General features: G+C 36.4%; 2 protein-coding genes across 5 annotated transcripts in view; both read right to left on the reverse strand.

Moving 5' to 3' along the window:
• Positions 1-1997: 1997 nt before the first annotated feature.
• LOC113115568 (growth hormone secretagogue receptor type 1-like) lies at positions 1998-5684 on the reverse strand. The gene is made up of 2 exons (XM_026283143.1): positions 4921-5684; positions 1998-2535 (listed from the first exon to the last, which is right to left on the reverse strand). Exons 1-2 carry the CDS (start codon positions 5648-5650, stop codon positions 2255-2257), a joined length of 1011 nt encoding a protein of 336 aa, XP_026138928.1. The 5' UTR covers positions 5651-5684; the 3' UTR covers positions 1998-2254.
• Positions 5685-7397: 1713 nt separating this feature from the next.
• LOC113115315 (fibronectin type-III domain-containing protein 3a-like) overlaps positions 7398-25578 on the reverse strand; it is an 81132-nt gene continuing 62951 nt past the window's right edge. For 3 of the 4 annotated variants that reach the window (XM_026282797.1, XM_026282799.1, XM_026282800.1), the window contains 18 exons: positions 25285-25344; positions 24353-24491; positions 23740-23793; positions 23505-23629; positions 23080-23254; positions 22582-22668; positions 21281-21419; positions 20776-20844; positions 20577-20695; positions 19422-19527; positions 16231-16406; positions 16007-16120; positions 15399-15548; positions 14346-14695; positions 13950-14162; positions 12898-13064; positions 12342-12463; positions 7398-9704 (listed from right to left, as the gene is read on the reverse strand). In XM_026282797.1, coding sequence (XP_026138582.1) covers positions 9390-9704; positions 12342-12463; positions 12898-13064; positions 13950-14162; positions 14346-14695; positions 15399-15548; positions 16007-16120; positions 16231-16406; positions 19422-19527; positions 20577-20695; positions 20776-20844; positions 21281-21419; positions 22582-22668; positions 23080-23254; positions 23505-23629; positions 23740-23793; positions 24353-24491; positions 25285-25344 — 2680 coding nt within the window. In that variant the 3' untranslated portion in view covers positions 7398-9389. The remainder of the gene's footprint in view (positions 9705-12341; positions 12464-12897; positions 13065-13949; positions 14163-14345; positions 14696-15398; positions 15549-16006; positions 16121-16230; positions 16407-19421; positions 19528-20576; positions 20696-20775; positions 20845-21280; positions 21420-22581; positions 22669-23079; positions 23255-23504; positions 23630-23739; positions 23794-24352; positions 24492-25284; positions 25345-25578) is intronic. The other variant, XM_026282798.1, reaches the window with a different exon arrangement.

A 25578-nucleotide genomic window follows, 5' to 3' on the forward strand; every position in this document is an offset into this window, starting at 1 on the left:
GAATCTGTTCTTCAAGAATTGCAATGAATGGACTGTTCAATTACAAGGTGACCCAGATCCCGATTCCTTTTCTTTTGAGGCTATGATGTGATTAAGACCCCTTCCTCCTCTTTCTATAAACATGGCCACAGCTGAGTGAGCTCATGTCCTGTGGCGTTTGAGATTAGCTCAGAGCAAACAATCTCTCTGTCAAGAGGCTGGCCGAAGGGGAACACATCAGGCCGAGTCCTTATAATAGTGCTTTGAAGGTCTTTGGAAGGAAGCCACGAGGAACGTTCCAAACATGTGGCTGTCTGACGGAGGAAATAATGTCTCAATGCTTTCTGTGACCCTTCCTGACACTTCACCAGATAGTTCAGTCATGTGGGAACAAACCTGTATTAATCATCTCACACCACTTTACACAAAATACATGCATTCAGTAAAACAGCTGGATTATTTAAACACTGTTCTCCCAGAATATATCACAGTTAGATATATTAATGATAAATAGATATACACTGTTAAATATATTGAACAATGTTTAAATACTGATCAATTCTAGAAACAACAATATAAATAAAGGTATCACAGAAAAACTAAACTACAATTAAGGGTTCAGAGTTACTGGGATTTTAATGTGTAATAAAAATTTGTAAATCATCATATTGTATACTAACTTCAAGCAGATCTTGTCTGGTATGTATGTCTTTTTAATTTAATTAATAAGCTGATAATAAGCTGACAATAAAACATTTTTTATTAAATATATTTGATTGAATGTTTTATTTATTCAGATGTATTCAATTCGATATTTGTTATTCTATGAATAAAAAATATTTTTTCACCTCCCAAAAGTTGTATACTGTAGTTATGCTGTATAAATGTATTAGTCAAGCATATAATGATATGTAAAAACTGATAGCCTGAATGCACTGTAAGTCGCTTTGGATAAAAGCATCTGCTAAATGCATAAATTTAATTTAATATAAGACAGCGGTTCCCCCTATTGGAAATGGACTGCTATTGTAGAGTAGGTTATGCACTTTATACAAAAACAACTTCAAGTCATCTTTTGAATACTAACTTTACATTTCTGAATGAAAATGAAATGTGATGTTTTGTGGGGCTTAATACAGCAAAGGGTATGTGGCTCTAACTTTTTGAGCAACACTTCATATGAAAATTGTTAAATTAAGGGTAAATTAGATTTTTTTTAAAAAAAGATATTATATATTCACATATAACTTTTTTTAATAATATCTAACTTTTTTTGTATTTTGATTACTGCTGAACAAACATCATTTAGTCTCTTAAGTTTAAATGTTGTTTCAAAAGCCACAGAAAATAAATTACTTTCCATCTATAAAAAAATAATGTAAATGATTACAATAAACGAAGTTATAATATAATACAGTATATTGTAATCATTAAATAACATTCTTATGATTTGTCATGATTTCATTATATATAAACACACACACACACACACACACACACACACACACACAGAGAGAGAGAGAGAGAATTTTATAATGATTAAAATATTATTATAATAATATTGTAAAGTTTTTAAAATGATTCCAATACAACATACATATTAATACTATAATAGATATGAATATGTGCAAAGGACATTTACTCCAACAGAGTAAAATAGAATAATTTATGGACACAAACACATTAAAATAGAAATAACACATCACTGCAACAAGACAATGCTTGGTCAATTAGAAGATTAAATTAGGAAAGAAGCACACAAAGGCTCTCTAAAGCATGACACATCAAATGTTTTGAGCTCAGGTGTAGCATTCATTTAAAGAGAGAAACATCGAGCTGATTTCCACACCGCATTAATGTGTCTGCAATGGTTTACAGTTTCTTCCACCACAACTGGTTTGGCAACAACAAAATATGCTCTTGCAAGTCACAATATTTACATTAATCAAGTAGTTCTATACAAAACCTATTTTACATTATTGATCTAGACTACATGATTGCTATCAGTGTGTAATAACTGTGATATTATGCATTTGTGTGAAACCCTTCATTTATGAGTCATTTCCCCCGAGCACAGTCACTGACACAAGCTTTTTCCACTCATTGTGAATCAGTTCCAAACTCATTTTTGATTTCCATCACACCAATTATTTCAGCTCTTATCCAAGAAGCTCACACTTTCTTTACTTCTCCCAGGTGCCTACGCTCCTCTTCAGCCGGGTTGATGTTCCCGTAAGCCTTCCTCTGTCTCCTTCACTGCATTGCATGTCTCTGTTCACATGGAGAAGTCATCACGGGTCGAGGTATGCCTCTGGTTGGGCCCGTGATGGCGCCTGTGGGGCAACAGGAAGAGGCGTTTGACAGCGGAGCGGTACTTGTTGGACATAAGGTTGTAGAGGACGGGGTTAATTGAGGCGCTCAGATAGAAGAGCACCATGGAAGCCACATTGAAGTCCTGACTGAGCCGGGCAGAGTGGTAGTCATCCACGTGTGTGAAGAGGAACCGACCGATGTGGTAAGGAAGCCAGCAGATGGCAAAGACCGACACAACAACAGCTAGGAGAAGAGAGGGGTAGGGTTAGTAGAAAAATGAGATTTGTCCATGTTCTGGGTGGTTGCATACTAATTTATGAAGACAAAACATCTGCTAATCAGACATAAATGTACATAAATTGACAAGATACGTAAGTTACATATTTGCAATCTGTTAGACATTTTCTCACTCAAGTTGACATCATTCCATTACATTGGAAAGACTTTGCTACTGCTAATTAAGACTAGGCAATACTCATGTCTCACCCAAGTCACTTTAAATGGAGAAGAATGGAGAATCTTGTAATAAATGAATTTACAAACATCCACAACCTCCTGATAGATAGAAAGTGGTTGGTCTACACTAGGCACTGTATTACTGTATCAAATTTTTATGTTGCGAAAATTGTTGAAGCTTTTATCATGGTGTACAATATTATTACGATTTTGAACAAAAAAATGCAGCAGAGTTGTGCGTTTTAACCAGATAATGGGATATTCTAAAAATGCATTCTAAAATCTGAATAATAAATAATTTTTTCACAATATTTTGAAAGGCCCTTGATAAGAATATAATAATAATTTTATTGTGATGTTCTGTTATTGTATATCGGCACATCTAGTCTTCAACTATAAAGAATTTAAAGAGATCCAAACTTTTTTTTGTGGAAATTAAAATCAAGATTGATTTAATCTATTTTATTTTATGCCTTTATTCAATAGTCAAAGTGTTACATAGTGATAATAGCTCACATTGGTAGTGTTGGTAAATCATAATATGACACTCTTTATACTTAAAATTATTTTGGTCAAGTTAGGACAAAGTTGTACATTTCAAAACAACTTTAATTTGCAACATATGGACATTGTAAAATATCAATGTTTGAGATGAACAGTGCAAATATTCACAGATTTACAAACATTTAAAGTGGTACGACTACAGGCCTACCCTTGCTGGCCACCGTGAGGCTAGGATGAAGTGTTGGACATTGTATCTCACCTATCTCGAATCCAAGACCATATTTACATATCTTTCTGTGCCGATTGACGAAATCTGATCTGCTCTGTGCTTTTCCGTCTCTAGACTGAACACACTGGTGTGCACTGGTCTGCAGAGTTTTAAGTGAGTATGACAAAAACTAGCCTTCATTCGTGCCAAAGGAAAGAATAGTCATACTTTAAAAATGATATAGACCTTCTTCTGGTCTTGGTCTTAACTCAGACTCAACAAACTCAGGTCTTGACTGCTAAGGTTTCTGAGTACTACACAAGGGGTTTTGGGATGGTCACTTAATGACAAAAGTCAAGAGTCTAACTAACTCTATGTCTTATGACATTCTGATCTCTAAATATGGCTCCTTCAGTTTTCGTGTGACCATTTACACTACAAGATTTGATACTTGTTATTGTCCAGGTCCCTAAAACTGTAAGAATGAACTATGGCAAACGTAAATATCCATGACTGTTACCTTAAAGTTGGAATACACTGCGCGACTTTTGCTTAGATTTTTTATGCTGATTTTCATTTTGAGTCAAGGATTTCAAACATGTCTGATATTTTGAGCTTATTTTAGAAGACTGAATCGGTGGATTCTGGAAACTTCTGTGAGCGTAGGTCACAAAGGTCATTAGGGCCTCTCATCTACTGTACATGACCATTTTATACGTTTTTAAAGCATTTGCAGGTGCATCCCAAATTAGAATATCATGGAAAAGTTCATTTATTTCAGTAATTCAACTCAAATGGTGAAACCTGTGTATTAAATAAATTTAGTTTAGATGTTTAAGCCTTTGGTTCTTTTAATTGTGATGATTTTGTCTCTCATTTAACAAAAACCCACCAATTCACTATCTCGACAAATTGGAGCAACACATTAGGCGTGAACTCTAATCGCTTGTCACCTAAATAACCTTCGGAGATGTGCTGTGAACCGATCTGTTAAGATTTTGCATGTTTTTCTAAGATTTAACCAATTAGAATTATTTAAACCTAAATGAATGTCTTATTTAGTGACTTCTGTTAGAGTATGATTATACACTCCCCACACAAATTGAAGCTAACTACTGCTATTGAAACTTTCAACGGTTTACTTCAGTAAATTGTTCTTCAATTGTTTGCATCTCTGACTCCTGATCTTGTCTTCATTTACGTACCTGATCCTTGGGAATTAACCGTAAATCCCCTACGCCACTGTGTTTTCATTTGTCATCCATTCTCTGGCATGAGTTTGAGGAGTTTAGAATGATTTGAAATTCCAACGTGATAATTCTAATGGAATAATCCTCAGTCGTGCCCAGATTTCCTCTGTAACCATTGCAAATGAATGATGCGTATTGTTTCTAAACCTGTTCAGATGTTTCAAGTCGTGTAGTGTATTCCAGCCTCAACACTTCCCAAGACCCACTCACCCAGAATCTTGACGGTCTGCCTGTTGACCTTCTGTCTGGCTGCCGCATTGGGGCCATGAAGCTCATGACGACTCTTCCACAACTTTCGACCGATGGATCCATACAGAAAGAGCAAGCAAAACATAGGGCAGAAGAAGTAGGCGGTCGACACCCAAATGGTGGTGTGCAGCAGCCCTGATTCAATGGCATAGCGTGTGTGCTTGCACTGCCGCGTGTCCGGGTCAGGTATCGTCTCGTTCTCGTACTCCACCCCCATCAGGAAGAACACTGGAGCAGCAGAAAGCAAGGCAAAACCCCACAGAGCCAGAATAACATACTTGACCTTCCTCTTGGTGATGGCAGCTTTGGCTTTGAAAGGGAAACAGATGGCCAGGTATCGCTCCATGCTGAGCACTGTGATGTGGAGGATGGTGGCGTTGGTGCATCCTTCATTGATGTAGTGTGATAGACGGCACACCAGCTCCCCAAAGACCCAGGGTACGTACTTCCAGAGGCGGTAGAGGTCGAAGGGGAGGCTAAGGAAGATGACCAGATCTGAGATGGCCATGCTGGAGAGATACAGGTTGGTGGTGGTCTTCATGTCCTTGAAGCGCTGGATAATGAGGATGGTCATGGTGTTGCCAGTTATGCCGACGGCGAAGAGCAGGATGCAAATGGTGGTGACAGGGATTAGGGTGGAGGTTGGGAAGAGAGAGTCTCCACAGTGGTGGTCCTCCATGAACTCATCCATGTTGATGCAAATCTGCAGATGCCCCTTGATTCGATCTAAGAGATCATGGTAAATGTACAAAAGAACTTTAAAAGAGGTTGAGCATGAAGAACTCTGATGAGACTTCTTCACTGAAAGTCTGTTTCAGCATCAGGGAAGGAGGAACCAAAGAGGTGGCGAGTTTTAACAGGAGATGAGACGAGACTTGTAGGGTGTAGTATCTGGTGCTCTGCTACAGGAGATGAGAGCGTCACCTCTCCTCTCCTGTGTGCGTGCAGAATATCACTTAGTCCAGTATTTAATTAAATAGTGACATCACAAGAGGTGGAGACAGCAGACAGATAGGGATGGAGGTGAGAGGTGGGGCTTTGGCTTTCAAAATATGTTTAAATGAACAGCTCTTGATGCATGTATAAGTCAGTGTTGCCAGGTTTACAGAAGAAAACCCACCGCCCAGTCGTTAATCAAATCTAGGCCAGTAGCATTTCAAGGGGATTTCCAGTTAAAAATCGCATTCCGGGAGAGTAAAATAAAAACTTTTTTTGGTGGGTTCCCCTGCTAAAATTCACATTCCAGGGGATAAATATCATGTTATCAGAGTCTCTACATTGGAGTCGGACATGAAAAACGACCTGCGGGAACAGTGTTAAATTAGCCCACTTCCGCGGGAAGACTGGGACTTGGCAACACTGATATAAGTGCAAACTCTCTACTAATATGGTCTTCATGGTCTTGAAGCGCTGGGTAATGATAATTATTTGCATATCAGTATTTATCAAGTTTTATCCAATTAAACAATTTGGAAAATTTTGGACTTGTAATCTTTACATCAACATTTTTTGGCGATATCTTCTTAAAATTACAATTTAGTGAGCATAAAAGAGGGTTATTATATTTAACAAAAAAAAAAAAAAAAAAAAAAAAATCTAGCCACTGTTGCTTGCAATAAAGAAAAATATTAGAACACTTAAACCTATTTCAGCTAGCTTATATATATATATATATATATATATATATATATATATATATATATATATATATATATATATATATATATATATATATATATATATATATTAGTTGAAAAGATGTACTGAATTAGAAATATGAACAGTTAATTAGTATTAACACTGGCAATGTCTAACACAATCTTTATTCATGTTGATGCACAAACAAGCTCCTGGTGTGCCAGGTGGTGCATTGTGTTCACTTCAAATCTGTTTTGAAACATTACAGAAAAATACATTTAGATAATCTTAATGGCTTTATAATATGCTTTAACACTTTATCCAGGTGCTGAAGAATAATCTTATTTAACAGACAATCTGTCTGGAGTGAACACACCAACCCAATGAACCTGGTGGCTCTTACTTTGTGGACAAAATGTAACCATATGCAGGAAGAATGAACTTTCTTTGTACACAGTCTGGTCAGAAAGTCTAAGACTAAACACAAAATCTGAAAACATATATTTACCAGTTTCCCAGAAAAATTAAGATGCAAAATATTATATATACTACTCATAATTAATATAGTAAAAGTCATTACTATAATAGTGTTTAATAGAAGTGTTCATATTTAGATTATGTAGATGCAATTGTGAAATTAGATTTATTAAAATGTGTGATGCATGAAATCTGAAATTTTGAAAACGTAATGTTGAATAAATACAATTAAATCAAATAAAGCAAACATTTTTTTAGATACAAAAACATTATCATAGTGATATGAATCTACATATATGGCAACATGCAGTAAAAGAAGACAATTAAGAATTATAAATCTTTTATTGTGCATGGATCGGTCTGTAGATATCATGACTTTACAGACACACTTTAGTTACACACACACATATATACACATATGTGTATATATATATGATTATACATTTTCTATCTGATAACGAACATTTTAAAGTGATATGTCTGGTAGTATGTATACTATAACAAATCTTTGTTTTGGAATGTACGGTGTATGAGGTAACTGCAAACATTAAAATTACATAAAAATGGTCTCATTTTTTTGTGCATATTTTATTGATTTTTTTATGTTTTTCTGTCTCCCAAGACCCAAATGCCTACCATGGTGGGGAGATGTTAAAATGGCACAATTACATTTTATCACTATCAAAAATAGGAGTTTGAGTTTTTGTTTCTTTTCATTGAATGACAAACAGAAGAAATCTGCAGAATATCTATAAGACCAAATCATGTAATTAATTTTCATCCAAGGCTTCTTTTGCAAGGTACCTTCAGTTGTTAACAGTTGTTGACAGCACTCATATGCCCATAACTAAAGCACGACACATAACCATACGACCGGACCATCATGCTGCTGTGACACAGCGTTGACAGTCACAAGACTTTAACACACAGAGAAAAAGGCAAAAATTATCGATTCACAGGAAGTACAAGTAGGATTAACACAATTCATCACAGCGGTTTGCATTTAATTTCTTGCGCTTTTCGCTTTTCTTAATTTCTCTGCTGGACAGAATAAACGTAATGGTTTTATTTCCATATAAAAATAAAGTTCAAATGCGTGATAAGAAAAAAGATATCTGAAAATTAATATCTAGTCCTATATTCAATACTCTTGAGATTACATCAAAAAGTAATATTGCTAAAAGTAGAGTATAACACAACGCGATAATCTGGTTTCTAAAACTAAAAAAAAAAAAAAAAAAATCAACAATAGAGAAATTAAGAAAATACTATATGTCTTTCCAAATCATGATTTCTGGCTGAATAAACCATTTCAAGAATTTTTTGTGGTACTACATTTTTAAAAACAGCCAAAACACATTGAGGGCTTGCGCAACTGGAGAACATGTTCTATAAAACGCATCACAAGATCAAGATGCATTCGATAAGTATTTTTTTCTCTTCTCACTAAGGTGCAAAGGTAACGACTTAAGGAAAGGTTTCCGAGAAGCATACATTGTTTGTGCTGACCCACAATATTCTGAAGCAAAGCAGCTGCTTGATTGTGAAAACAAGCTACAGTATACGTACATGATAGTAAAAATAACTATAAAGCTGAGTTAGTTTGGTATTCATAGTCATAGTCTTACTCCCCATGCTAAGCCAGAATCTCAGGTCCTCGTATCATACTGTACAAAAATATACTTACATTTCTCTAGTTATTTTTGCATCCTTTACACATTCTGAACATCAAAAAAGTTCTGAGCAAAGTGCTAAATCAACGTTCGCTAATTTGAGCGGTATCGGTCTTGGATCCCCCTTTTTAAATCGTAGACCTGTAGACTTCGCTCTGGACCCCCGGTGGGCCTTCTGTTCGCCTGTACCCCCTCGCCGACAGCGTATTCACTGGCCCTCGAGTCCCAGGCCCAAGATAGCAAACCGGTGAGTGGCGCGACCACCGAGCTAGCTGTGGGACACTGAACGAAACTGACACTAAACATTTTACAATTGAAATTATACGTATAAATAACTTAAAGACTACAGCTACACAAATAAATGAAGTTGTACGATGATATGCTATGAGCGGTGAGCTTCACTGCTGATCCTTCATTAATTCGCCCTCCGAGTCCCACGGAGGGAACGGCGTTCTTTCGACAGCATGCGCAGAAGGGACAGAGGAAAGATAGATCAAACGATTGGGTGAAGTGATTCTGCAACTTCCTTTTCTCAATCCTTCACGCGGCTCCTCGATGCTGGTGGCGGAACGAAAAATAACGAAAGAAAAACAAAACATCAACAAACAAACTCGTTTTGACGATGTAACGCAGGGCCGAGTCTCATTCGATCACGAAGTACTGGATGGCGACCGCGATGAGGATGGATGTCACGGCCAAGAGGGCAATGATGAGGAAGGAAAACTGTTCGTCCGTCATGCTGCGTTTTGGCTTCTGGGCCTCGGCTGCTTTGGATCCTGTGGTGCCGGAGCCCCCGGGGCTGTCGACGCGAGGTGGGAGCAGGATGACGGTGGAGCTGTAGGGCCCGATGATTTCGGGGGCGTCTTGGCATTGCCGGATGGCACAGACGCGAAATCGGTACTCCGTGGACGAGCTCAGGTTAGGGAGCTGGTAGAAAGTGGCTGAGCCCTTGTAGATCTGAAAGAATTCAAGACAACCATTAAATATTTGATTAAAAACTAAACAAATATATTATGAAATACTGCATAAAGTATTATTATTATAAATACAATATAAACAGTAATCTTGGAATTTAAAAGAAGTGTTATTATTTTAATATACTTTAAAACATATCCAAAGTGAAATTCCACTCCAGTCTTCAGTGTCACATGATCCTTCAGAAATCTTTCTAATATGCTGATTTGGTGCATTTATTCTTATTATCAATGTTGAAAACAGTTGTGCCATTTAATGATTTTGTGGAAACCATGAAACCTTTTTTTTTTTAAGATTGTCCGATAAATATAACGTTAAAAAAGAACAGCATTTACTTAAAATAGTCTTTTAACATCATAAAATATCTATTTCACTGTTATACCGTTACTTTATCAATTTAATAGTGTATATTATAATGTAGTGAATTATAATAGAAGACCAAAAATGTACTCATTTTTGAATATATCAGTAATCAGTTTAATTTATACAGAACAATATTCAGCATTTCATTAATTTAATTATTTTTCACAACAAAAAGTAAAGAGCTGATCAAGTCTATTTTAAGGATGCAGATGTGTAGGCAGAAAAATAATATTCTCAAAGAACATGAGAATATGAAGATGAAGTTGTGCACGTGTGTGTGGGCTGCATCAACACAAACACAAGCCTCCCATCATGCCTACAGTCTCCTACAGTGTCTCTCAGCAGGGGGTGGTGAGTCAGAGCCAGTGAGGCTGCTTTACCCTTCCATTACCCTCAATCTTCAGTCACTCAGAGGCAGCCCGCACAGGTGCTCACGGTAGAGTGGTTTTAAGTTAAATCAAACGTTCTATTAGGAATTAAACACCGCAACTACAGACAACTGGGTGATGTTTTTACCCGACTCTCCAGGGGGCCCCTTAGGACCCACGTTTAAAGGGACATGTACAAGGAGTTTGTATACTTTGTGAGAAAAATTAAAGGGTTAGTTCACCCAAAATTGAAAAGTATGTCTCTAATTACTCACCCTCATGTCATTCCAAACCTATAAGACCTCTGTTCATCTTCGGAAAACAAATGAAGATATTTTTGATGAATTCCGAGAGCTCTCTGACCCTCCTATAGACAGCAATGTAATTAACATGACCAATGTCCAGAAACATATCAAGGAGATCACTAAAATAATCCTTGTGACATCAGGGGTTCAACCGCAATTTTATGAAGCTACGAGAATACTTTTTAGACACAAAGAAGCTAATTACATTGCTGTCTATGGAGGGGTCAGAGAGCTCTCAGATTCCATCAAAAATATCTTCATTTGAGTTCCAAAGATGAACACAGGTCTTACGTGTTTGGAACGACATGAGGGCTAGTAATTAATGACAGAATTAAATTTTTTGGGTGAACTAACCCTTTAAGTCATCAAATCACATCTGTTTTTTGTAATTTAAATATGGTGCCACAAGTTTGGGTTAGACTTTAGTTTAAGGTAACCTTGTTACAGTATAGTTACACAATTAAAGCTGCAGTAGGTAACTTTTGTAAAAATATATTTTTTACATATTTGTTAAACCTGTCATTATGTCCTGACAGTTTAATATGAGAAAGATAATCTGTGGAAAAAAAATCAAGCTCCTCTGGCTCCTCCCAGTGGTCCTATTGCCATTTGCAGTTACGGTCCCGGTAAGAAACAACCAATCAGAGCTGGGGTCCGTAATTTTGTTTGTGTTCAAAATTTAGAAAAATGTATATAATAAGGGAATACACCATGAATCCATTTTCCAAACCGTGTTTTTGGCTTGTCCTGAATCACTAGGGTGCACCTATAATAAGTGTTTATATTCGGACTATTTTAGATTGCTTCGGGGATACCGCGGCGGAGTAACCCAGTACCTTTGTGATTCTTCATAGACATAAACAGAGAGAAGTAGTTCCGGCTACGATGTTCTTCCGCAAGATGCAAGCAGTTCTGTTTATTAACTGCTAGAGCGTCAAAAGTTCCCTACCGCTGCTTTAAGTACTAAGTAGTATTAATTTACTACATACACTTACTACAGGGTTAGGAATAGGTTTTGGTCTAGGGTTAGTTGCATATAACTATGCATTATTTACTGTACATACAGTCATTATAGTTTGGAACAACACAAAGGTATGAATATATAATGAGCTTTTGAGTTTTTCATTTTAACCATCAACACTTCTATATTTTGTACTTTGTTGCATCTTAACATTTATGGAGTCCTTGCCAAAGAAAGGTAATGAAAGCCATAGTCACACCATGATGTCAGAATAAAGAGCATGCACAATAACGTAACAAATGTGTGTGGATAGATTTGATTTAGATATAACATTAAGTGCAATAACTGTCACTAAGCCATGAGCATTAGATCGTCATTATGCTTTAATAATTATCCAAACTGCTGAACCCAACACCTGCTGTCTGCTGAGCGCACCTGCTGAGTGCCCTGACCTCTGTGCTTACTAGTGCGAACCTACATTTGAGACACTGCTGCCTCACAGTGAATCAAAATATTTAATTGAGATGCTTCATTGAGGTTAAAATGGATAGTTTTTAAGTGTTCGATGAGCTGTTTTCTACTGAAACACGTACATTCACCTGATATAGTGTGATATAGGTACCTGTTTGAACTCCGAATTTCCCTGCATGCTTTGCAAACAGTAGATGACTGGATCTCCCTTCATAGGTGGCAGTGTCTCCCAGCTCACCTCACACGACTCGTCCACACGCTCCACACGAGGAGCTGAAGTCAGACACAGACAGATGTAGAGATGATGAGAACAAACCAAACTTGCATGCAAAAATACTTCAGGTCAAACCGCAGAACATTAATTATGTTTTAGGATGTTGTTGTCAAAGTGCATCAATTTAAAATAATTAATTTGAGTGAGAGACTGATCATTTTAAATATAACACTGGCTGCAACATGCCAATAAACAAAGCTGTGCAATTATTGTTATTTATGCACATAAATTAGCTCCCGTATGAGAAGCCAGGCATAATATTCGGTGTAAAATACAAGTGAAGCTTTATTGAACACATCTATATTTAAAATAAATAAATACCACAAAATATTTTCATAATTGATACTAATAAGAAGAAAAGTTTCTTCAGAAGCAAATCATGAAAATGAAGTTTTGTAATCAGTAAATGAAATTCTGGCAGCAGATTCTGTACCTTTTAGGGGTGCAGGTGGGGAGCGGGGGGTGGTGAAGGTGTAAACAGTGGAGAAGGGCCCCTCGCCCGCCTCGTTAAAGGCCTGGATGCGGAACGCGTAAGAGGTAGACTCATTTAGCCTCTGCACTTTGTGAGTGTGACAGGGTCCTTTATACAAGGATATAAACCTTTAGGAAGAGACAAAAACAGAGATAGAGGAAACGTTATAGAGTTAACCTCTATAAAGTCAGAAAATACACAATATTTTAAAATTATAACAAACCTGAAGGAAGACCCACACAAAATATGAGTTCTGAATGAATTAATAATAACAAATAAATACATGTAATAATAACTAATGATTTATGAATTGAATGATTTATAAGGTGGAACACATCCCTTCCATATCGCATGTTTGTACTATACAACCTTTCAAAAGTTTGCAGTTGTTAAATTTATTAAATGGTTTTGAAAAAAGTATCTTATGCTCACCAAGACTGAATTTAATGAAAACATAAATAAATAAAAATAACACGGTAATTTTATTACAATTTTAAATAATAACATTTCTGTTTTAATGCATTTAAAATGTAATTTATTCCAATTATTACAAAACTTCTCAGCAGAAAAAAAGCTAATAATAGCTAATCAAAAGCTATTACAGTCTTCAGTGTCACATGATCTTTCAGAAATCATTCCAATATGCTGCTCAAAAAACATTCATCATTATTATAAATGTTTAAAATAGTTGTGATGCTTACAATTTTTCTAGTAACCAAGATTGAGCTTTCTTTAAGTAAATAAAAAATACTACATTTAATTAAAATATAAATCTTTCTTAATATCATAAAAAAACAACTTTACTTAAGTCACTTCTGGTCAAACTAATGTATCCTTGCAAGATATAAGTATTAATTTCTTAAAAAAAAACAAAACAACAACAACAACTCTGACTGCATATTTAGCTAATCTTAGTATTTGGCTTTCAGGGAAATTTACTTGAAACTTTTCTTGTGTCTGGTCAGGACACATTGTAAAATATATTGTAATGAACCAACAGTGCATCTACTAACCTTCCACTTTTATCCTCCATTTGGAGATGGTACTGTAGGGAATCAGTGGGTTGGGCCTTGGCCGGGCCCTCGCCCCACTTGAGCCTGAGGGTCTGGTGACTGGAAGCGGTGCACTCCAGACGAGGAGGGAGGGGTGGCAGTGGCTTGGTCTTCAGTTTAAAGGTGTGGCTACAGGGTCCTGCTCCCAGACTATTCAGAGCCTGGATCCTTATCCTTCAAACACACAAGCACATGCCTCAATTTTCATTCATATACATTCATGAATTCATTCCGATTCATGTTCATTTTTGGAAAGGCTGTGGAGTTTAATTTATAAGATTCATAAGGTCCTACATTCATGAAATGGACAACACCGGTTTATTTTGCTACTGTTTAATAACAAAGATTTCATTGTACCTGTAGGTGGTGTCTGGCTGCAGGTTCTGGATGATGTATTTGGTTACGGGCCCAGTAAGGATGGGTTGTCTTTCTCCCAGATCGATCAGGTATGACGTGATCTCTGATCCGTGATCACACGGCGCATCCCAGCATAGCCCCAGGCAGGTGGATGGGGAGTAAAGGACAGGTCTGGCCTCTTCGTCCTCCTCGTCCTCCTCATCCTCGCCCGTCTCTGTGGCCCTGCTGCCCTCCGCTCTCATCTCTGACTCGCAGAGAGCGTGGATGTTGCCGACTGGCGCTGGCACAGAGCAGGGCGTCTGGCAGAGCAAGCCATCACTAAAGGGCCCCACACCAGCTACATTCACTGCCTGAGGCACGAAAAACACACAGTCAGTGAGCGACTAAAATGTTATACAGACCTGACATTAACAACAAATACAACTTTAATCTTTGACTTGTTTTTAGTTGAGCAGGCTGAGAAATCATCAAGATGAGCAATAACAACTACACGACCAACTATGATGATAGTTTAAAAAACACTGCACAATGAAAGATTTAAAGCATCTATTACAGAATTAACCGTTACAACATTAGCTTATTTTAGTTCAAATGCAACTCCTAAGAAAATTGATATTTAACTGTTTTTGCTTTTGTAAATCTGCTAACTGTCCCAGTAGAAACATTTAGGGAATGAGCATATTTTGTAATATAATTACAAATGGTTGCAAAATAATTTAATTTAACAAAACTTCAGCCGATAATCAATATACAGAATAACCGTCCCCAATTTAGTAATAAACCACATTATTAAAAAGCACACAGGACAAGAAAAAAACAACAACAACTTTATCCGTCTCTCATCCACTGGGTGGCACTGAGAATGTAAAGTTGGCACCAGCCCCATCATCTTATTTGTATGAATCAAGCGAATTTATTTGCCATCACAGGAAATAAAAGTATAACCTGTCATCAAGACTGCTACTTCCTGTTTAGTTTCGCATGCCCGATCACATCTCACCAATAGCTTCAACACTGAGATGAAATAAGTGTGAGAATGATAGCGTTTCTCACTTGTACTCTGCAGAAGTAGTTGGTGGCAGGCAGTAGACCCCTCATCTCATGGGACAGTGCAGCACCGGTGTAACACAACTGCATACTGCCCTCTGCCGCCCCCCACTCCAGACGATACTCTGACACTGCTGCTCCATTACAGGGAGGGGTCTGTATGGGGGCAAAACACAGCCAATGTGTTAGACAAAACAAATACAAAAGAGGAAAACAAAGCAAAAACAAAAAACTACAAATATGATAAATAAAAACTTAAAAAATAAATCAAATCAAATCAAACAAAACAGAAACAAGCTTTTTGTTTTTTTTCTGATTATGTTTTTAGGTAAAAACAATCATAAAAACATGCAAAACATTACATTGTTATGTCCTTTTATTTTAGATAAAGCTTTTGTAATTTTTCTTTAGTTTCTTTAGTTTTGAGGGTTTTTTATGTTTATTTCTTTGTTTCTAAGTTGTTTTTTATAAATATTTATTTTTTATACAGTTAATAATAATGATAATAATAATAACCCTGATTCAGTCACAATGAAGTAATTGACTAAAATAATCCTACCCTCAAAGCTACTTGCTTGACACAAAGAATACTTTGCATCATGGGATATTCTCACCTCCCAGCTGATCACAGCACATGTCGGTGATTTACAGATGACATGAGGGGGCCGACACGCCTCAGGGGCCCCTGGACCTGTCGTGACCTCAGACCGCTCAGAAAAAGGGCCATACTGTTGAATACCAATAAAATATTCTTATTAGCTGAAGCTAAACTATATGTGGCACATTGTATAAAACGCAAACTATTAGCAACTATAAAAACAAGTAATATCTTGCTCACTCCAGCTTTGTTGGCAGCTCTGAGCCGGAAGCTGTAGGTCCTGCCGGGCAGTAAACTTCCCACTGTGCAGTCCACTTCAGAGCCCTGGTACACTTCCCTGCCCTCGTCCATCTGGGGAGCGAACATCTCCACGCTGTACGAAGACACTGCACTACCTCCATCCACCAGAGGGGGCGCTAACAGATGCAATGAGAGAAAATATTCAGATTTCGTAAAAAAAAAAAGTTATTCAGCAAGGACTAATTTAAATTAATCAAAAGTAACAGTTAATAATTCAACATCTACAAAAAATAAAATAAAATAAACGCTGCTTTTTAAACTTTCAAAAAAATAACTATATTGATAAATAATGTGTTACAGGTATCATAAATGGGTTCTTGTTTCGCACCGGATTTAGCAATATTAACGATGGGATTTTTAGAGGAAGGTCTGTGTTTAATAAATTCCTTCTCCTAAAAACTTACATTTTTTGGAGATGTATCGAAGACATTTTTATACTTTTTAAGGGCGCAGGAATTACAGTCTTTTTTATGAATATATGAATGGCTTTTATGATTAGATAACATTTAATATGGAAATGTATTGAGCAAGAGCTTCCATTTCTAGAAACTAAAGTTTGAAAGTGGATTAAACCTTATCTACAATGGTATACTGTAAACCGTTGGCATTGTTAAGAAGAAGACTGTTAGACAGACTTTGAGTATAACAAGTCAAGAAAACTGTATGATACATTTTTAGTACAGTACAATGATCAGTCCCTCCGGGATTTCACAATTATTTTTTGAGATTTTTGCGATCGAAATGACAGATTTTGTTGCGTTTTTTTTTTGTTTTACTTGGATGAAATTTGCTATATTTTTTATTTATTGTTTTGCAGTGAAAATATACCACAGCCAACATTCTTCGAACACTGTTATGACTTTTCTTACTTCGAAAACCACTGTAGGTCTCTAGATTCACGTTCGACATAGGGCTGCACGATGTGCCGTTTAAGAAACGATATCGCGATGTACGAATCTATCCAGCTGCCAGCTGCTCTCCAGCCATGTGATTCGCGGATTAATTGCACAGCTTAACCATCATAGAGTGAAAGTTTATCATTTGCATGTGTTTTTAAGTCCTGTCATTTTAACAGGGCACATATAAGAACGATATTACACAACACGTCTGATTCGTGAACTAATGATTCCTTTGAACCGATTCAATTTAATGAATGGTTTAAACAACTGACCTGTCCAACACTGAACTCACGAGACGTCTGAATTGGTATATTAAAAAAATCTGTAACACTTTACAATAATGTTCTATTAATTAAACTATTTAACTACATTATTTAACATTTACTATTACTAAACTGCACTTCTACAACATTGTTAATTTCAACATTTAGGCTATAGCCTTTATTATTGAAATCAAAAGTTGTACAGTATTTGTTAACATAGTTAATGCACTGTGAAGTAACAATGAACAGCTGTGCTTTCTATAAACTAAGATAAACAAAGATTAATACATATAGTAACAAAAGTATTGCTCGTGGTAAGTTCATGTTAGTTAATATGTTAACAATTCAAACCATATCCTAAAGTTACTAACAAATCATTTACTCTAATTTAAATAATACTCTGATGTTTAAATCATTTAAAATGAGAATGTACGTGTGCTCACCGCATTTTTGTTTGTAAGAAAAAATTTGATAAGATTTAATATCGCAATATATATCGCAGAAAAATAAAATATCGCAATGTATTTTTTCCCAATATCGTGCAGCCCTAGTTTGACGCCACCAGCACTGGTGCCATTAAGTTCTACAAAAGGTGGCACCAGCACCTTAGAGTAAAACACTCACACTAATCTCGTTTAGTCTGACGTTTATCAGAGTACACAGCAGATGATTCCCAGATCTTTAGCAGATGTCTTACAGAGGTAATAAATATATTACATCTGATAAAATTTACTTTTATTACTGTTATTCATAATGTCTAAATCTAATTTAATGAATACAAAAATATATAGGCTATATTAGTGGCGTTTGTTCTGATGTCAGCTTTAACAGAATTCTTCGCTGAATATGAATGCTTCTCACAAGATTTCACAGAGATGTTATTGATTCTGGGGTGAATTCAACTACTTTCTTCACTGTATCTCCCAGCGCTGTGTCACATGATCCAGATCAGCGTGCGGCTCGAGCAGATAAACGTTCTGCGCAGATTTGTTTCGCTTTGTTTATCTAATGTAGCTCTTGTAAATTGGTCCTGATGAGAACACAAGGACTTTCTTTGACTTGAATGCGCATTGCGGTGACGTCACGGGATGCTTCTAAGCCCAAATTATGTGGAAAATGTGTGGCAATTACGAAAATTTGGGCTCTTTTGCGAAAATTTCAGAGTTTGCTTGTTTTTGCGATAAATTCAGCGATCGCAAAATCCTGGGGGAAATGAATGATATAAAAGACAATGGCTGGATTTGGCCTTAAAAAAATAAATTTAGATGACCTGATTACTCAATTGACAATGAAGTAATTGATTGACTGGATACATGCTCTTGATATGTGAGGAATTGAATATGAAATTGAACCATTTCAATAGAATGTGAACACTAAGGAAAGTCCTGCATGTCTGAAACATTTGTTGATATTAATATAATATAATTTAATATAATATGCACTGAGCACTTTTTTTTTTTGCACTTTCTAAGAATAAAGAAGACTTCTAGTATCTCCTCATGTAATCCTTTCATTTGCATACATAACATAGCAAATGCATTTCTTTTTATTTCTTTTTTCAAAGTTTTTTTTTGCTCTGGTGGATTCTATTATAGACTTGAAATCGTGTTACATGTGAATGGAACCAAATGCAAGATCCTTCTCTTTTCTTCATATACAAATTAAGCAGCAAATCCATTTGATAAACTGATTAAATAAAGACATCTTAAAAAAAAAAGAATAGAAAATTCAGCATATTACAATGGCTTTGCCATCACAGGAATAAATTACATTTTAAAATATATTAAAATGGAATACAGTTATTTCAAGCTATAATAATATTGAATGAATGACCCCAAACTTTTAAAAGACTGTGTATATACACCTCTCAACCCCCAATTAACCCTAAATACATACTAAATATAGCATGATTTTAAGAAACACTTAATTTGTTATACACAATAAGCACAGACACAAAGTCAAAGCTTACCCCAGCGTAGTTGCACCTCTCTTGCTTTGGGTTTGCCTACGACCCTGGGCGGATGACAAGGACCAGGAGGAACAGGTGGTGTTTGGACCTGCAAGGCCTCCGTCAACTAAAAACAACAAGGATGAGAAATGAAAAAAAAAAACCCTACAAAATCTTGATACACTTTAATCACGCACACCACGTTCCACCTTCTCAATGAGAATAGTGTGCAGGCACCGGCTGAAACAGTGACAGCAGACCACAGCTATGTGAGCATTCTCTCACATTCACGGCTGTGAAAACCAGCGCCAAAATGAGTCATAGCTGCGTCCTGGCAAGTCCTGAATGCAGATATGCATCTGCGATGTGCCAACAATGCCTTTACAGCTGGGATCAGGAGACGGAAGAGAGAAATTATTACCAGCCGCTTGCCAAAAGTGCTCCATTGATAAAAGCGTGTTACGATTTTGAAGGGCGTGGAGATGATGGAAGAGAGGTAAAATGTAAGCGATTCATGTGGAAACAAACCGATAAAAAGGGGGATGAATTGGTGGTCTCACTTCTTTTTTTTTTCTTTTTTTTACTTTACCACCAAAGAGAGAATAGTGAAGATTGTTAGTAGTTTTACATTGTTTGTTGAAAAAACATCCATTTATGATCCAGAAACTCTTTTTCTAACATGAATTCTTGAAGATGCATTGTGACAGTCTATTGTATATAACAAAAATATATATATATTGTATTGAAATTACATTTATAGTGTAATTCGAATCCAAATACTATACTTGCAGATAATAGAATTTTAATGAAAAGGCCACTGAAGTGTATTTAAAGAAAGTGCAGTTTCTTAACCCACTTAAATTCACTTTTAAAATGTGTGCTTTGTAATGATGTAATTTTCACATCTTTAAATCGTAGTTCAAATTATCTTTAAAAAATCTGAATAATTGCTCAAATCTCAAAATTGCTAATAATCTGTTCTTAAAAAAAGCACTTATTTAGATTTAAAAAATAAAATAAAATAATATATAAATAAATAAATAAATAAATATATATATATATATTTTTTTTTATACAGCAAAATGAGCATCAATATTTACAATAAAAGATTATCTTGGCCCTACAGCAATAAAGTATAAAGTAATAAATAAAGTGCATAATTTTTGTGTGACATACTGGGCTCTCGCCTCCCGCACTGATGCAGTGGACTCTAGCCTGGTATGAACATCCTGGGCTCAGACCATCACAAACACACTCCACAGCCGAACCAGTGTACACCTGATTCCAAGAACAACCTGAAACACACACACAAGCATTCAATGAATAATCAAAATGAGCATGAGTAGATACACCAGAAAACCTAATTGGAACGTACCACTTGAGCCTTCAGACAGCTCCGCAACATACTGTGTCACTTCTGATCCGCCGTTGTCTTTGGGAGGATCTGAGGTGATGAAAAAAAAAAAACAACAACAAAAAAACACTTACTATTTGTGTCCAGTTCAAATGCTATTTTAGTATCATTGAGATACAGTTATAATATTTTACATTTGATTTTATTTTTACACTTTCTGTTCTGACTTTAGTTTTGTTTTTTAATTATTTTGAGGTGTTTTGTTTCTACATTTCTATTCTAATTTTAATATCATCAACCAAAATATCACTCCATTTTGGATAGACATTTCTTACTGTGAAAAATTAAAAATGTGTACACAAAAATAATTAATTCTTAAAAACCTTTCTTGGAACGGTAGCTCACCAAGTTCCATGACTGGGCCATAAAAAGTATATGAGGACTAAATCAAAGGTGATTTCTGTTTAGTTTTAGTTGTATTGAGTAAAAGCTCAATCTTCATGTGTTTTTAACATGCTGAACTGACCCCAGGTCAGACGGAAACTGGTCGGGTGAGGTTTTCCCTTCACTGTGAGTCTGCAGGGGCAGCCCGGTCTGTCAGGGGCCGTGGTGAACTCAGACACACCGCTGGGGTTACTTTTCCCTTCTGCATTATAGGCGACAACCTGCAATGATTTAAAATATATATATAATAATAATAATTATTATTATAATAATAGTCAGTATGTTATTCATTATAGTAATGAGAGTGTGTGTGTGTGGGGGGGGGGGGTGGATGTGGTTGTGAATGATTCAAAATGACAATGCAAAAAAAATGGATTGGTCCTTAAAATAGCCTTCATTATGACTCAGCTATGCACTGGGTGCAGAAGCAATGCAAATCTCTAGTGCCTTTCAAAACCCTTAATATTTACCACCAAATGTTTCTCACCGAGAAACAGTTTGCCCTGATAAAAGCACAGGATGAGGAAGCGTTTCACGGTTCAGAAATAAACTGTGGTGTAGTGATGTCATCTGTCATAGCAATTGGCAGTAATTGGGGATGGGAGCTCTCGGCAGGTAATCAGCTCCTCTCATCAGGATACTTGCAGCCGTTCTGATCGCATTAATACACTTGTGTTTTTGGAAACATGATTATGATCAACCCGCCCCAACCACACCAGAGAACAGTGACGGATCGCATCACTACACCACCTTCATTCCTCACAGCCGCTGACAACAGGTGAGTCTCAATCAGGCCCGGGATGGGGTGAGGAGGGTAAACAAAAAAAAGAGGAACAAAGAATGGACTTGTTGGAAATGAACAAATGAAAGAGAAGAACAATTTAAACAACAAACAAACAAACAAAATTATTAAATAAAGGAATTAAAAAAGCACAAACAAAAAGAAAGAAACAAAAGAAGCTGATAACGGTAGAAAGAGAACAAAAAAGAGAAAATAAGAGAATATATACTAAATAAAGGGAATGGCGAAGAATGAACAAAGGCAAAAAAAAATGAATGAAACAAAAAAATGGACAGATTCAGAAAAATCTAATTCAAAAATAAGAAAAGACTAAGATGAAAAATAAATGATAGAAACAAAAGGAATGACAACATTGAAAAAACAACAAAAACAGATAGCATTGAAATAACATTAGACATGGCAATATGAATTAACAAAATGTACAAACGGAAAAGCAACAAAAAAAAAAAAAAGTAAAAAAAAACTTAAACAAATAGACAAACAACCTAAACTAACAAAAGGAAATAAAGAAACGGAGACAAACACAAGAAGTGGCAAACATACATCCCTCTCTGTGTATGTGTGTGTGTGTGTGTTCTCACCCTGAACCTGTACGTGGTGCTCCTGTGGAGGTTTCTGACAGTGTGTGACAGATCTTCACCATCATAACTGGCCTGGAACCCATAACCCTGTGAAACACATCACATATTCATGTAAACACACACTCAAAACCTGGCCTACTTCAGGAAAAACAGAATCTTTATGGCCCAGTTTACATCAAAATTAACATTTGCCTTAAGCCATTCACAAGTATGAGACAGATCACGGTTTACTACACACTTAAAGTCTGAATAAATCACTGTGACATGTAACATGTAACATTCTCAACCTCAGTCCAGGATGCAACAGGACAAATTAATGTTTACTCTGAAAAAAATGTCTAACTTATCTCTGACTAACTATAAAATCAGAGATAGATCTTCATAACAGATATATGCAGGCCTTACATGTCATTTATTTGTCAGATTTATCAGAAGTGTTCGATGCATTTCTGTGAAAGTGTGTGTGTGTGTGTGTGTGTGCGTGCGTCTCCCACTCACTGAGCCCTCCTCTTCCATCTCCAGCACGTAGCTGATTTCGTCTTCTTTGGGCGAGCCGGCTGGCCTGTACCATCGCACACAGAGCCATGTGACCCCGGACTGAATCAGCTCGGGGCTTAAGGGGGGTGCAGGCACACTGCATGATGTCATGATGTGGACCACTTCACTGAACTCACTACGGAAACAGGAAATGATCGTAGGACAATATATATACACTGTCATTTGTCACAAATTTGATTCAAAACCATAATGCACACACAACATGCCTTTCAACGGCCAAAATTTTTTTAATAATAAATGCTACTATGTTTATACTGTTTATGATGTTAGTAAGCATTTCATTCATCGATGTGTTACATTATTTCTGAATGTTTTAGTTTCTTTAGGAGCTGGATTTAGGAACATTTTGACACATTGGTACATACCTCACCCCCAGGTCATTTTTGGCTGCCAGCCGAAAAGAATATCTGGAAGCTGTGGAGAGTTTGGTGAGCCTGTACTGCTTCTGAGGGCCGTAGTAGCACTGTTCGAACGCAGACGTCCCCTTCCCCTGTTCACAGATCACAGCCAGGATTAGCACTACATGCTGAAACATTCACTTCTCAGAACCGAGGTTTACTTTTTGAGAAATATAAAAACAGCAATAACAAAATGACGCACCTCATCCCATTGAAGGATATAGTTTTGGATTTTGGAACCGTTGTCACATGGAGCCTAGGCAAAAAAGTATTTTTGTTGTTGTTATGCACTTAAATGTGTCAGTTTAAATATGCAATATAACATTTATGTCAAGTCAAGTCACCTTTATTTATATAGTGCTTTAAACAAAATGCATTGCGTCAGAGCAACTGAACAACATTCATTAGGAAAACAGTGTCTCAATAGTGCAAAATGATAGTTAAGGCAGTTCATCATTGAATTCAGTGATGTCATCTCAGTTCAGTTTAAATAGTGTCTGTACAATCATTTGCAATCAAGTCAATGATATCGCTGCAGATGAAGTGACCCCAACTAAGCAAGCCAGAGGTGACAGCGGCAAGGAACCGAAACTCCATCGGTGACAGAATGGAGAAAAAAACCTCGGGAGAAACCAGGCTCAGTTGGGGGCCAGTTCTCCTCTGACCAGACAAAAAACCAGCAGTTCAATTCCAGGCTGCAGCAAAGTCCGATTGTGCAGAAGAATCATCCGTTTCCTGTGGTCATGTCTTGGTGGTCGTCTGAGACGAGTTATGTGGGACAGTTGATGTGCCAGTGTGTTAAGGTGTGCACATACCTTCCATTGCAGGACAAGGCTGCTCTTGGTGACGCCGGTTTTGCGTGGCGGGCTGGGCCTGTCTGGCTCACAGCTCAGGGTGGTGAAGCTCACAGGCTCTGAAGGGACGCCTTGTAAACAGTTACACATGGCCTGGACCCTAAATACACACAAACACACACTTGTATTAGCATATAGAAACAATACCAACAGTAAAGAAAGGAACAGTTTTAGATCTTAGAAATAGTTTTTATAAACAATGATTATTTTTGTAATATGACTAAATGTATTATTCTTATTATACATGGATACCATGGTGAGGAAATTTAATCCAGAACACGGCAGCAAAATAAATTTTTAATGAGCCGATGAGAATACACGTCACTGGCTACCAATAGATGCTCGCATAAAATTCACTAATATATATTAAAATCAATATAATAATAATAATAAAAAAAACATTTACTATGTTAAGCTAACTGATACTTGTTATAGCATTTGTATATCATTGTTCTTTTGTTGTTTTTGATTGCTTCCATTGTCCTTATTTGTAAATCGCTTTGGATAAAAGCATCTGCAAAATTACTAAATGTAAATGACAATGTAATCTTCACATCTTTCCCTTTCTTTGAACAAAACAAATGCTTAAAAATTAAAGATTCATTATTACTCTTATTGAAAAACAATAAAACAGTACAATGGACATACATTAAACACATAAAAATAACTTATTAACAAAATTGAGAAAAGCATAACAATAGTATAAAAAAAAAAAATTGCAATTAAAAGTATTAAACAGAAATATTGCTAAATAGGCACTATCGCTGATTACTGTGGCAAGCCTCTTAATATATCAATATATTTCTAAACAATTTTATTCATAAAGGAGTGTTATTATTAACGGAGCTATGCTATAAAATCTAGTGCATTTAAAAGTCAAAACAGACACAAACCTGACATGGTAGTCGGTTGCTGGTCTCAAGTCTTGTAAGGTTGCACTTAGTTCAACACCACTGACAAAAGCAAAAGAAAGAGAATATTAGTAACATTTTTCACAAAAAGTAAACAACAACTCTTCAGTATTCATCTACTATTGTGAACTTGCATGTCAATTGCTACTTGTCAATTGAACTGCTGTTGAACTTCAGCCATCAGTTACTTTAGAAAACCCACAGCAAACCACAAAAAAAATAAGAGCGAGTTCCTCAACTGCACCCACACCTTCTCCACATCCTGCCCAGACCTCC

The sequence above is a fragment of the Carassius auratus genome, chromosome 15, assembly GCF_003368295.1.
Source record: "Carassius auratus strain Wakin chromosome 15, ASM336829v1, whole genome shotgun sequence".
Classification (NCBI taxonomy): domain Eukaryota; kingdom Metazoa; phylum Chordata; class Actinopteri; order Cypriniformes; family Cyprinidae; genus Carassius; species Carassius auratus.

Coding starts and splice junctions, on each gene's coding strand:
- LOC113115568 (XM_026283143.1), bottom strand. CDS start 5,650: ATGGATGAGTTCATGGAGGACCACCACTGTGGAGACTCTCTCTTCCCA. Junction 2,536..4,920: donor GCAGACCGTCAAGATTCTGG/GTGAGTGGGTCT, acceptor CTCTTCTCCTAG/CTGTTGTTGTGTCGGTCTTT.